The 15,752-nt window shown below is 39.4% G+C and overlaps 1 protein-coding gene across 2 annotated transcripts in view; it reads right to left on the reverse strand.

Annotated features, from left to right (window-relative positions):
• Positions 1-15,752, reverse strand: part of LOC128655877 (DNA (cytosine-5)-methyltransferase 3A) — an 877,286-nt gene that overhangs the window by 123,991 nt on the left and 737,543 nt on the right. For both annotated transcript variants that reach the window (XM_053709465.1, XM_053709464.1), the window contains exons 14-15: positions 8,669-8,781; positions 1,497-1,680 (exon numbers count right to left, since the gene is read on the reverse strand). In XM_053709465.1, coding sequence (XP_053565440.1) covers positions 1,497-1,680; positions 8,669-8,781 — 297 coding nt within the window. The remainder of the gene's footprint in view (positions 1-1,496; positions 1,681-8,668; positions 8,782-15,752) is intronic.

Here is a 15,752-nt window from a genome sequence, read left to right on the forward strand (position 1 = left end):
ATGCAGGGAAAAATGTCAGCCAGTTCTGATATAACAAGTCTCCTCAGAAATAAAAGACTGAACATACCTCAATGCTGCTTGTAGCAGGACACCGTTCTCCACACTGAAGATTTCTCTTGCACTACCTTCAGAAGCTCTGTGGGAACCAAAATGGATCTTAGTTACATCTGCTAAGATCATCAACCTCAGGGCAGAAAAATGTCTTCATTCCATATCTCCCTGAGGAAAATAGTATTCACCGGTACCATTTTAAAATAAAAAACTTCTTAGTTGAAGAATCTAAAACTAACACCTCACTTTACCTCTTCCTATTACTAACACAGGCAAAGAGAATGACTGGAGGTGGAGGGAAGGGAGGAGCTATATATACAGCTCTGCTGTGGTGCTCTTTGCCACTTCCTGTTAGCAGGAGGATAAATCCCACAAGTAAGGATGAAATCCGTGGACTCGTCATATCTTGTAGAAGAAAAAGAAACCGCGACACAGGAAAAACGGCGCAAACTGACTAAACAAACCAGTCTTTAGGTTTAACCCCTAAAGTGCTGGTTTCTTCTAACCTAGAATTGGATCCAGCTGCAGGGCAGTGAATAGCTTCTTAGGTGTGACAGACTTATCAACCTCTGACAGGGACCTGTAGAAAAAGAAAAACAGAGTAACCAACCCTGGTTTTCTATAAGAGGGGTAGATTGATGTTAGAAGTTAAAGGGACACTGAACCCAAATTTTTTCTTTCATGATTCAGATAGAGCATGCAATTGTAAGCAACTTTCTAATTTACTTCTATAATCAATTTTTCTTCATTCTCTTGCAATCTTTATTTGAAAAGAAGGCATCTCAGCTAAGGAGCCAGCAAATTGTGGGTTCAGAACCATGGACAGCACTTGTTTAAAGGTGCTGTCCAATCAGCAAGGACAACCCAGGTTATTATCTAAAATGGGCCGGCATCTAAACTTACATTCTTGCTTTTCAAATAAACATAAGAAAATTAAGACAATTTGATAATAGGAGTAAATTAGAAAGTTGCTTAAAATTGCATGCTCTATCTGAATCACAAAAGATTTTTTTTGGCTACAGTGTCCCTTTAAGCAAAGACCACCTCAATGTCTTCTAACTGCTAAAAGCTACCATTACTCTTACCAAAGAGAATAACATGGACACAGCATAGCCGCAATCCTTGCTTGCAGGGAAAAGTACCCATTAAAGGATTAAATATCTTCAGACACCATCTTTGCACATCCTCCTGATGATAAAGGCAAATAATGACTGGGGATTATGGGTAATGGGAGTGACACTTAACAGCTCTGCTGGGATGTTCTTTGCCTCCTCCTGCTGGCCAGGAGTTGAATTCCCACAAGTAATTGAAATGGATTCGTGGACTCTCCATTCCATTGGAAAGAAAATAAGAGCTGTGTGCACAAACCCTCTACATTACATTATATATCTGTAATTTGATAGACTATTGCAGAGTTTCATGAGTTATGGTCTACAGCTACTTACAAATTCTTGGTCATGATTATTGGCGAAGAAGAGTTGCAGCCGGGAAGGCCAGTCATCCCGTCTCCTTAGTAGGCCATAAATGCCCTTGTGGCCACACATGTAGCAGTTCCAGGGGTCCTCTTTTATAGCTGACTGAGCTGCGCCTGGTCCCACCAGCAGGTCAACACATTCCACACAGAAGCACCTGGGTGAACACTGACAAGGTTAAAACCCTGGTTGGGGCAGAACTAGGGCAGGGGGAGAGGCAGAAAAGAAATTCTGATGTGGGACGTTAGCCCCCACGGTGAATGAGTAGCCAGGAAGTTTAATTTGGTGAATTACTCACCCGATAAATTAAATTAAAAGGAAGAGCTCATCTCTACATCAATACTCCATTCATACACTCAGTACATACATCTACATACAGCACCATTCACACATACAGTATTATTCACACATACCGTACCAATCACACATACCGTACCATTCACACATACAGTACCATTCACACATACAGTACCATTCACACATGCAGTACCAATCACACATACTGTACCATTCACACATACTGTACCAATCACACGTACCGTACCATTCACACATACAGTACCATTCACACATACAGTACCATTCACACATACCATACCATTCACACATACAGTACCATTCACACATACAGTACCATTCACACATACCGTATCATTCACACATGCAGTACCAATCACACATACAGTACCATTCACACACACAGTACCATTCACACACACAGTACCAATCACACATACAGTACCATTTACACATGCAGTACCATTCACACATACAGTACCATTCACACATACCGTACCATTCACACATACAGTACCATTCACACATACAGTACCATTCACACATACAGTACCAATCACACATACAGTACCAATCACACATACAGTACCATTCACACATGCAGTACCATTCACACATACAGTACCATTCACACATACCGTACCATTCACACATACAGTACCATTCACACATACAGTACCAATCACACATACAGTACTATTCACACATACAGTACCAATCACACACACCGTACCATTCACATATACAGTACCATTCACACATACCATTCACGCATACCGTACCATTCACACATACAGTACCAATCACACATACAGTACCATTCACAAATACAGTACCAATCACACATACCGTACCATTCACACATACAGTACCATTCACACATAACGTACTATTCACACATATCGTGCCATTCACACATACAGTACCAATCACACATACCGTACCATTCACACATACCGTACCATTCACACATACAGTACCAATCACACATACAGTACCATTCACACATACAGTACCATTCACACATACAGTACCATTTACACATACAGTACCAATCACACATACAGTACCATTCACACATACAGTACCAATCACACATACCGTATCATTCACAAATGCAGTACCAATCACACATACTGTACCAATCACACATACCGTACCATTCACACATATCGTACCAAGCACACATACAGTACCAATCACACATACAGTACCAATTACACATACAGTACCATTTACACATACAGTACCAATCACACATACAGTACCATTCACACATACAGTACCAATCACAAATACCGTACCATTTACACATACCATACCATTCATAGGCACTCTCCTTCATATGTACTGCAGTCTCATTCACACTCCTTTATATGTACCGCAGTCTCATTCACATGATCACCACTCATATAAATGTACAAAAGCAGGTCAACACATTCCACACAGAAGCACCTGGGTGAACACTGACAAGGTTAAAACCCTGGTTGGGGCAGAACTAGGGCAGGGGGAGAGGCAGAAAAGAAATTCTGATGTGGGACGTTAGCCCCCACGGTGAATGAGTAGCCAGGAAGTTTAATTTGGTGAATTACTCACCCGATAAATTAAATTAAAAGGAAGAGCTCATCTCTACATCAATACTCCATTCATACACTCAGTACATACATCTACATACAGCACCATTCACACATACAGTATTATTCACACATACCGTACCAATCACACATACCGTACCATTCACACATACAGTACCATTCACACATACAGTACCATTCACACATGCAGTACCAATCACACATACTGTACCATTCACACGTACTGTACCAATCACACGTACCGTACCATTCACACATACAGTACCATTCACACATACAGTACCATTCACACATACCATACCATTCACACATACAGTACCATTCACACATACAGTACCATTCACACATACCGTATCATTCACACATGCAGTACCAATCACACATACAGTACCATTCACACACACAGTACCATTCACACACACAGTACCAATCACACATACAGTACCATTTACACATGCAGTACCATTCACACATACAGTACCAATCACACATACTGTACCAATCACACGTACCGTACCATTCACACATACAGTACCATTCACACATACAGTACCATTCACACATACAGTACCATTCACACATGCAGTACCAATCACACATACTGTACCATTCACACATACTGTACCAATCACACGTACCGTACCATTCACACATACAGTACCATTCACACATACAGTACCATTCACACATACCATACCATTCACACATACAGTACCATTCACACATACTGTATCATTCACACATGCAGTACCAATCACACATACAGTACCATTCACACACACAGTACCATTCACACACACAGTACCAATCACACATACAGTACCATTTACACATGCAGTACCATTCACACATACAGTACCATTCACACATACCGTACCATTCACACATACAGTACCATTCACACATACAGTACCATTCACACATACAGTACCAATCACACATACAGTACCAATCACACATACAGTACCATTCACACATGCAGTACCATTCACACATACAGTACCATTCACACATACCGTACCATTCACACATACAGTACCATTCACACATACAGTACCAATCACACATACAGTACCATTCACACATACAGTACCAATCACACACACCGTACCATTCACACATACAGTACCATTCACACATACCATTCACGCATACCGTACCATTCACACATACAGTACCAATCACACATACAGTACCATTCACAAATACAGTACCAATCACACATACCGTACCATTCACACATACAGTACCATTCACACATAACGTACTATTCACACATATCGTGCCATTCACACATACAGTACCAATCACACATACAGTACCAATCACACATACCGTACCATTCACACATACCGTACCATTCACACATACAGTACCAATCACACATACAGTACCATTCACACATACAGTACCATTCACACATACAGTACCATTTACACATACAGTACCAATCACACATACAGTACCATTCACACATACAGTACCAATCACACATACCGTATCATTCACAAATGCAGTACCAATCACACATACTGTACCAATCACACATACCGTACCATTCACACATATCGTACCAAGCACACATACAGTACCATTCACAAATACAGTACCAATCACACATACCGTACCATTCACACATACAGTACCATTCACACATAACGTACTATTCACACATATCGTGCCATTCACACATACAGTACCAATCACACATACCGTACCAATCACACATACCGTACCATTCACACATACCGTACCATTCACACATACAGTACCAATCACACATACAGTACCATTCACACATACAGTACCATTCACACATACAGTACCATTTACACATACAGTACCAATCACACATACAGTACCATTCACACATACAGTACCAATCACACATACCGTATCATTCACAAATGCAGTACCAATCACACATACTGTACCAATCACACATACCGTACCATTCACACATATCGTACCAAGCACACATACAGTACCAATCACACATACAGTACCAATTACACATACAGTACCATTTACACATACAGTACCAATCACACATACAGTACCAATCACACATACAGTACCAATCACACATACTGTATCATTCACACATACAGTACCATTCACACATGCAGTACCAATCGCACATACAGTACCAATCACACATACAGTACCATTTACACATACAGTACCAATCACACATACAGTACCATTCACACATACAGTACCAATCACACATACAGTACCAATCACACATACCGTATCATTCACACATACAGTACCATTCACACATACCGTACCTATCACACATGCAGTACCATTCACACATACCGTACCAATCACACATACCGTACCTATCACACATGCAGTACCATTCACACATACCGTACCAATCACACATACCATACCATTCACACATACAGTACCATTCACACATACCGTACCAATCACACATACAGTACCATTCACACATACAGTACCAATCACACATACAGTACCAATCACACATACAGTACCATTCACACATACAGTACCAATCACACATACAGTACCAATCACACATACCGTATCATTCACACATACAGTACCATTCACACATACCATACCATTCACACATACAGTACCATTCACACATACCATACCATTCACACATACAGTACCATTCACACATACAGTACCATTCACACATACCATTCACACATACAGTACCATTCACGCATACCGTACCATTCACACATACAGTACCATTCACACATACAGTACCAATCACACATACAGTACCATTCACAAATACAGTACCAATCACACATACCGTACCATTCACACATACAGTACCATTCACACATAACGTACTATTCACACATATCGTGCCATTCACACATACAGTACCAATCACACATACAGTACCAATCACACATACCGTACCATTCACACATACCGTACCATTCACACATACAGTACCAATCACACATACAGTACCATTCACACATACAGTACCATTCACACATACAGTACCATTTACACATACAGTACCAATCACACATACAGTACCATTCACACATACAGTACCAATCACACATACCGTATCATTCACACATGCAGTACCAATCACACATACTGTACCAATCACACATACCGTACCATTCACACATATCGTACCAAGCACACATACAGTACCAATCACACATACAGTACCAATTACACATACAGTACCAATCACACATACCGTATCATTCACACATACAGTACCATTCACACATACCGTACCAATCACACATGCAGTACCATTCACACATACCGTACCAATCACACATACAGTACCATTCACACATACAGTACCATTCACACATACCGTACCAATCACACATGCAGTACCATTCACACATACAGTACCATTCACACATACAGTACCATTCACACATACAGTACCAATCACAAATACCGTACCATTTACACATACAGTACCAATCACACATACAGTACCAATCACACATACAGTACCATTCACACATACAGTACCAATCACACATACAGTACCAATCACACATACCGTATCATTCACACATACAGTACCATTCACACATACCGTACCAATCACACATGCAGTACCATTCACACATACCGTACCAATCACACATACAGTACCATTCACACATACAGTACCAATCACAAATACCGTACCAATCACACATACAGTACCATTCACACATACTGTATCATTCACACATACAGTACCATTCACACATGCAGTAGCACATACAGTACCAATCACACATACAGTACCATTTACACATACAGTACCAATCACACATACAGTACCAATCACACATACAGTACCATTCACACATACAGTACCAATCACACATACAGTACCAATCACACATACCGTATCATTCACACATACAGTACCATTCACACATACCGTACCTATCACACATGCAGTACCATTCACACATACCGTACCAATCACACATACAGTACCATTCACACATACAGTACCATTCACACATACCGTACCAATCACACATACAGTACCATTCACACATACAGTACCAATCACACATACCGTACCATTTACACATACCATACCATTCATAGGCACTCTCCTTCATATGTACTGCAGTCTCATTCACACTCCTTTATATGTACCGCAGTCTCATTCACATGATCACCACTCATATAAATGTACAAAAGCCTCCTTAACACAGCACTCTGACAGTTAAGTCAAAATGTAGATCTCTTGGTGTCCTTTGTTAAAGAGTAATCCTAGGTGCACGTGTCTTTAGCCATTTGGCAGCAGTGTTTGCAACAATGTTTATGCCAATGTTATACATAGTTGCAAACACTGCTGCCATAGAATGCTAAAGACTTGTGTACACTTCCAAGCTTCTATCAGCCTACCTAGGTTTACTCTTCATCAAAGGATAGCAATAGAACACAGCAAATTTATAATGACGTAAATTGGAAAGTTGTTTAAAATTGCACACTGTATTTAAATAATGAGTTTAATTTTGACTCTGTTTTTTAGATACAGCAACCTCATTCACACACTTAGTTTCCTTCTACAAGGTAAGCAGCCTTATTAATACATTTGGCATAATAATCTACATGTAAACCAGCTTTAAAGGGACATTTTACACTAGATTTTTCTTTGCATAAATGTTTTGTAGATGAACCATTTATTTAGCCTATACAGCTTTTTTTTCTTTTTTTAAATGTATAGTTTTGCTTATTTTTAAATAACATTGCGCTGATTTTCAGACTCCTAACCAAGCCCCAAAGTTTTAGAAGAATACTGATGTATACCTACTGCAGCTTGCTCCTGTTTGTGCAAAGGGTCTTTTCATTTGTAGAAGAAGGGGGAGGGGGGAGTGTCTGCTTTTTCTTGCTATATAACCTCTTGCAGTGGGTGTTCTAGCTAATCTTTTCAACAGAACTAAACTGGGAGCTTCTAAGTAAGTTTATAAACGGTTTTAGACTGGATTTTGATATCAGTATCTGTGCATATTATTCTTTATAGTAGTGTCTATTACATGCAGTTAAAATTGGTGTATTCTGTCCCTTTAATTCCCATTTAGAGCTCTTTGCTACACAGACAACAGTGAGCACTCCGCTTGTCAAGAGCAGCTGTCTAATTAACCCGTGCAGAACATGACTTTTTATGAAACCCAATAACAAATATTGCTATGAATGAAGCAGTCTGCTTGGCATCAGGACATATACACCTACAGTGCCGAGTACCTTCTGGGGTCATCTCACCTGCAGCAGTTGTTATTTCCGCACATTAGCACCTCCCGTCCTCCGCAGCATATGGTACAGTAGGACTGGTAACCGTCATCATCGTACTGATATGCACACTCCAGGAAGCAGTTCTGTGGCAGGAAACATATGTAAGTGACCAAGGCACAGGAGCAAATCACAGAAAGATACCTTGTCTGTAAACCCAATGACCCACACATATACAGAGGGTCACGCACTAATACTACACTATGGGCTAGATTTAGCAACGATGAGGCCTCAGCTCGCCTGTGGCGGGGCGAAATTACCCGCAGGTAATTAACATTGCACACGAGCGCAATATTGCGCTCGCGTGCAATCCCGGCCCCTGCCCGCGCACAGCCAATCACGCGTGGGCAGGAGCTGTCAATCTCCTTGGTCGGACTCGACCGAGGAAATTTAATTTCGCCACAATAGAGGTGGTGAAGAATTTAGGGAAGCAGCGGTCTGGTGAACGCTACTTGATAAATCGCGGCGAGCAAGTTCTTGTGAGAACTTGCTGCCGCAGGGGCTTGATAAATCTAGCCCTTTCTAGCACAAGTGATAACATTTTGTGTATGTGCACTATAACTGCACACAAGAGACACAAACCAATCAACTAGAGTTTGCCAAGCCAAAGCTTTAAGTTCAATTCATTTGGCTTTTGGCTTTATTTTCCTGTCATTCCAACCAATAACGAGCATGTCTCTGTGAAATTATGACCATGATATGAGCAGAAAAGCAGGTTTTCTTACACTTAATTGGATAAAAGCTAATACGCTTTCCTATGGAACTAGAAATGCATAGAGCACTAAGCTCTTTATCAGATCGTGAGTGTATGACATGTTAGGAATTATAGGGCGTATGTAACATGCATTTGGTTATGTAGTTGGTACTAAATGCAAGGTTTGCATGACTAGATGGGCATTATATGATTGTGTTAAGAGTAAAAGTTGAGAGAACATGTTTAAACCGAGTTAGCAATTTAATTCCTTATTGCTAGGAAAATAAATACTGTTTCCCTTAATTCATACAAATGCATGTTTATTCCAGAACTGCAGATCACTACAGTGTTTAATCAATTTGATATATTTTTATAAACAAACCATACTGTAACAATTTTACATGAACAAAACGTTGGGACAGTCTGGGAAATGCAGAAAAATAAACTAAAAGAGTCATTTGAAAATTATTTTCACCCTGTACTATATTAAAAACACATTAGTAACACATTATTTGTTGTTTTACTTTGTGAATTTAATGTATTTTTGAAAATATACACTCATTTCACATCTGATGACTGCAACATATCTTTCTGCATTAAAGGGATACTAAACCCAATTTTTTTTCTTTCATAATTCATATAGAGCATGCAATTTAAAGCAACTTTCTAATTTACTCCTATCATCATTTTTTATTAGTTCTCTTGCTATCTTTATTTAAAAAGCAGGAATGTAAAGCTTAGGAGCCAGCCCATTTTTGGTTCAGAACCTGGGTTATGTTTGCTTATTGGTGGCATAAATGTTGCCACCAATAAACGAGCGCTATCCAGGGTTCTGAACCTAAAATGGTCCGGCTCCTAAACTTTACATTCCTGCTAGGGTGTGTGGGTTTTTTGGGGGGGGGGTGGGGGGGCTTTTTTATTTTTATAAGGCTATTAGATTAGGTGTAATTGTTTTTATTTTTGATAATTTCGTTTATTATTTTTTGTAAGCTTAGTGTTTATTATTTTTTGTAATTTTAGATATTTTTACTTTTTTCGTAGTGTTAGTGTTATTTTATTAGAATAGTTATTTTAGGTTAATTTATAGTTTAATGTTAGGTATATTTTAATTTCACAGGTAAGTTTTAATTTATTTAAATATACTTATATTATAATTTTAATTTAAAGTTAGGGGGTGTTAGGTTTAGGGGTTAGTAGTTTAATTTAGTGTTTTGCAATGTGGGGGTCCAGCGGTTTAGGGGTTAATAGGTTTATTTCCTGTCAGTTATGTGGGAGGCCAGGGTTTGGGCGTTAATAACTTTATTATAGTTGCAGTGATGTCGGGGAGCGGGGCGGATTAGGGCTTAATATATTTAAATAGTGTTGGCGATGTGGGCGGCAGATTAGGGGTTATTAGGTTTATTTAATAGTCGCGATGTGGGTGTGTGGCAGATTAGGGGTTAATAAGTAGTTTATGGGTATTAGTGTATGAGTTTTGTGAAACATTTTGTTTAGCATCTGCTCTCAGATGGCGGTATGGATCGTATCGGCATAGGCTGTAATGCAAGCATTTTAGCCTGAACGCACAACCTGTGATATTGGCGCTATGAAAATCTCACACAAAAACGTAATTTTTTTCAGTGTGGAATGGACGTTGCATTACAGGCTAAAATGCTTGCAGTACAGCTATACCAACACGACTCGTAATATGCATTCCTTTTTTCAGCGTTAAAAGCCGTACCGCAACACTTGTAATCTAGACAAATATGTTAATAATGTGTTTTTTAGTATAGTACAGGGTGAATTTAATTTGCAAATTACTCTTTTTGTTAGGTTTTTTTGCACTTCCCAAACTGTACCAACTTTTTCGGAATTGGGGTTGTAAAATCTAAAAAGAAATTAGCTGGTAACCCCATGTACTGTGTATATATAGTGAGAGAGCCTGTAGATCACTTACTGAAACCCCATGTACTGTGTATATATAGTGAGAGAGCCTGTAGATTACTTACTGTAACCCCATGTACTGTGTATATATAGTGAGAGAGCCTGTAGATCACTTACTGTAACCCCATGTACTGTGTATATATAGTGAGAGAGCCTGTAGATCACTTACTGTAACCCCATGTACTGTGTATATATAGTGAGAGAGCCTGTAGATCACTTACTGTAACCCCATGTACTGTGTATATATAGTGAGAGAGCCTGTAGATTACTTACTGTAACCCCATGCACTGTGTATATATAGTGAGAGAGCCTGTAGATTACTTACTGTAACCCCATGCACTGTGTATATATAGTGAGAGAGCCTGTAGATTACTTACTGTAACCCCATGCACTGTGTATATATAGTGAGAGAGCCTGTAGATTACTTACTGTAACCCCATGTACTGTGTATATATAGTGAGAGAGCCTGTAGATTACTTACTGTAACCCCATGTACTGTGTATATATAGTGAGAGAGTCTGTAGATCACTTACTGTAACCCCATGTACTGTGTATATATAGTGAGAGAGCCTGTAGATTACTTACTGTAACCCCATGTACTGTGTATATATAGTGAGAGAGTCTGTAGATCACTTACTGTAACCCCATGTACTGTGTATATATAGTGAGAGAGCCTGTAGATTACTTACTGTAACCCCATGTACTGTGTATATATAGTGAGAGAGCCTGTAGATTACTTACTGTAACCCCATGTACTGTGTATATATAGTGAGAGAGCCTGTAGATTACTTACTGTAACCCCATGTACTGTGTATATATAGTGAGAGAGCCTGTAGATTACTTACTGTAACCCCATGTACTGTGTATATATAGTGAGAGAGCCTGTAGATTACTTACTGTAACACCATGCACTGTGTATATATAGTGAGAGAGCCTGTAGATTACTTACTGTAACCCCATGCACTGTGTATATATAGTGAGAGAGCCTGTAGATCACTTACTGTAACCCCATGTACTGTGTATATATAGTGAGAGAGCCAGTAGATTACTTACTGTAACCCCATGTACTGTGTATATATAGTGAGAGAGCCTGTAGATTACTTACTGTAACCCCATGTACTGTGTATATATAGTGAGAGAGCCTGTAGATTACTTACTGTAACCCCATGTACTGTGTATATATAGTGAGAGAGCCTGTAGATTACTTACTGTAACTCCATGCACTGTGTATATATAGTGAGAGAGCCTGTAGATTACTTACTGTAACCCCATGTACTGTGTATATATAGTGAGAGAGCCTGTAGATTACTTACTGTAACCCCATGCACTGTGTATATATAGTGAGAGAGCCTGTAGATTACTCACTGTAACCCCATGCACTGTGTATATATAGTGAGAGAGCCTGTAGATTACTTACTGTAACTCCATGCACTGTGTATATATAGTGAGAGAGCCTGTAGATTACTTACTGTAACCCCATGTACTGTGTATATATAGTGAGAGAGCCTGTAGATTACTTACTGTAACCCCATGTACTGTGTATATATATAGTGAGAGAGCCTGTAGATTACTTACTGTAACCCCATGTACTGTGTATATATAGTGAGAGAGCCTGTAGATTACTTACTGTAACCCCATGTACTGTGTATATATAGTGAGAGAGCCTGTAGATTACTTACTGTAACCCCATGCACTGTGTATATATAGTGAGAGAGCCTGTAGATTACTTACTGTAACCCCATGCACTGTGTATATATAGTGAGAGAGCCTGTAGATTACTTACTGTAACCCCATGCACTGTGTATATATAGTGAGAGAGCCTGTAGATTACTTACTGTAACCCCATGCACTGTGTATATATAGTGAGAGAGCCTGTAGATTACTTACTTTAACCCCATGTACTGTGTATATATAGTGAGAGAGCCTGTAGATTACTTACTGTAACCCCATGCACTGTGTATATATAGTGAGAGAGCCTGTAGATTACTTACTGTAACCCCATGCACTGTGTATATATAGTGAGAGAGCCTGTAGATTACTTACTGTAACCCCATGCACTGTGTATATATAGTGAGAGAGCATGTAGATTACTTACTGTAACCCCATGCACTGTGTATATACAGTGAGAGAGCCTGTAGATTACTTACTGTAACCCCATGTACTGTGTATATATAGTGAGAGAGTCTGTAGATTACTTACTGTAACCCCATGCACTGTGTATATATAGTGAGAGAGCCTGTAGATTACTTACTGTAACCCCATGCACTGTGTATATATAGTGAGAGAGCCTGTAGATTACTTACTGTAACCCCATGCACTGTGTATATACAGTGAGAGAGCCTGTAGATTACTTACTGTAACCCCATGTACTGTGTATATATAGTGAGAGAGCCTGTAGATTACTTACTGTAACCCCATGCACTGTGTATATATAGTGAGAGAGCCTGTAGATTACTTACTGTAACCCCATGCACTGTGTATATATAGTGAGAGAGCCTGTAGATTACTTACTGTAACCCCATGTACTGTGTATATATAGTGAGAGAGCCTGTAGATTACTTACTGCAACCCCATGCACTGTGTATATATAGTGAGAGAGCCTGTAGATTACTTACTGTAACCCCATGTACTGTGTATATATAGTGAGAGAGCCTGTAGATTACTTACTGTAACCCCATGCACTGTGTATATATAGTGAGAGAGCATGTAGATTACTTACTGTAACCCCATGCACTGTGTATATATAGTGAGAGAGCCTGTAGATTACTTACTGTAACCCCATGTACTGTGTATATATAGTGAGAGAGCCTGTAGATTACTTACTGTAACCCCATGCACTGTGTATATATAGTGAGAGAGCCTGTAGATTACTTACTGTAACCCCATGCACTGTGTATATATAGTGAGAGAGCCTGTAGATTACTTACTGTAACCCCATGTACTGTGTATATACAGTGAGAGAGCCTGTAGATTACTTACTGTAACCCCATGTACTGTGTATATATAGTGAGAGAGCCTGTAGATTACTTACTGTAACCCCATGCACTGTGTATATATAGTGAGAGAGCCTGTAGATTACTTACTGTAACCCCATGCACTGTGTATATATAGTGAGAGAGCATGTAGATTACTTACTGTAACCCCATGCACTGTGTATATATATAGTGAGAGAGCATGTAGATTACTTACTGTAACCCCATGTACTGTGTATATATAGTGAGAGAGCCTGTAGATTACTTACTGTAACCCCATGTACTGTGTATATATAGTGAGAGAGCCTGTAGATTACTTACTGTAACCCCATGTACTGTGTATATATAGTGAGAGAGCCTGTAGATTACTTACTGTAACCCCATGTACTGTGTATATATAGTGAGAGAGCCTGTAGATCACTTACTGTAACCCCATGTACTGTGTATATATAGTGAGAGAGCCTGTAGATTACTTACTGTAACCCCATGCACTGTGTATATATAGTGAGAGAGCCTGTAGATTACTTACTGTAACCCCATGCACTGTGTATATATAGTGAGAGAGCCTGTAGATTACTTACTGTAACCCCATGTACTGTGTATATATAGTGAGAGAGCCTGTAGATTACTTACTGTAACCCCATGCACTGTGTATATATAGTGAGAGATCCTGTAGATTACTTACTGTAACCCCATGCACTGTATATATATAGTGAGAGAGCCTGTAGATTACTTACTGTAACCCCATGTACTGTGTATATATAGTGAGAGAGCCTGTAGATTACTTACTGTAACCCCATGTACTGTGTATATATAGTGAGAGAGCCTGTAGATTACTTACTGTAACCCCATGTACTGTGTATATATAGTGAGAGAGCATGTAGATCACTTACTGTAACCCCATGTACTGTGTATATATAGTGAGAGAGCCTGTAGATTACTTACTGTAACCCCATGTACTGTGTATATATAGTGAGAGAGCCTGTAGATCACTTACTGTAACCCCATGAACTGTGTATATATAGTGAGAGAACCTGTAGATCACTTACTGTAACCCCATGCACTGTGTATATATAGTGAGAGAGCCTGTAGATTACTTACTGTAACCCCATGTACTGTGTATATATAGTGAGAGAGCCTGTAGATTACTTACTGCAACCCCATGTACTGTGTATATATAGTGAGAGAGCCTGTAGATCACTTACTGTAACCCCATGTACTGTGTATATATAGTGAGAGAGCCTGTAGATTACTTACTGTAACCCCATGTACTGTGTATATATAGTGAGAGAGCCTGTAGATTACTTACTGTAACCCCATGTACTGTGTATATATAGTGAGAGAGCCTGTAGATTACTTACTGTAACCCCATGCACTGTGTATATATAGTGAGAGAGCCTGTAGATTACTTACTGTAACCCCATGTACTGTGTATATATAGTGAGAGAGCCTGTAGATTACTTACTGT

The sequence above is a fragment of the Bombina bombina genome, chromosome 4, assembly GCF_027579735.1.
Source record: "Bombina bombina isolate aBomBom1 chromosome 4, aBomBom1.pri, whole genome shotgun sequence".
Lineage (NCBI taxonomy): Eukaryota > Metazoa > Chordata > Amphibia > Anura > Bombinatoridae > Bombina > Bombina bombina.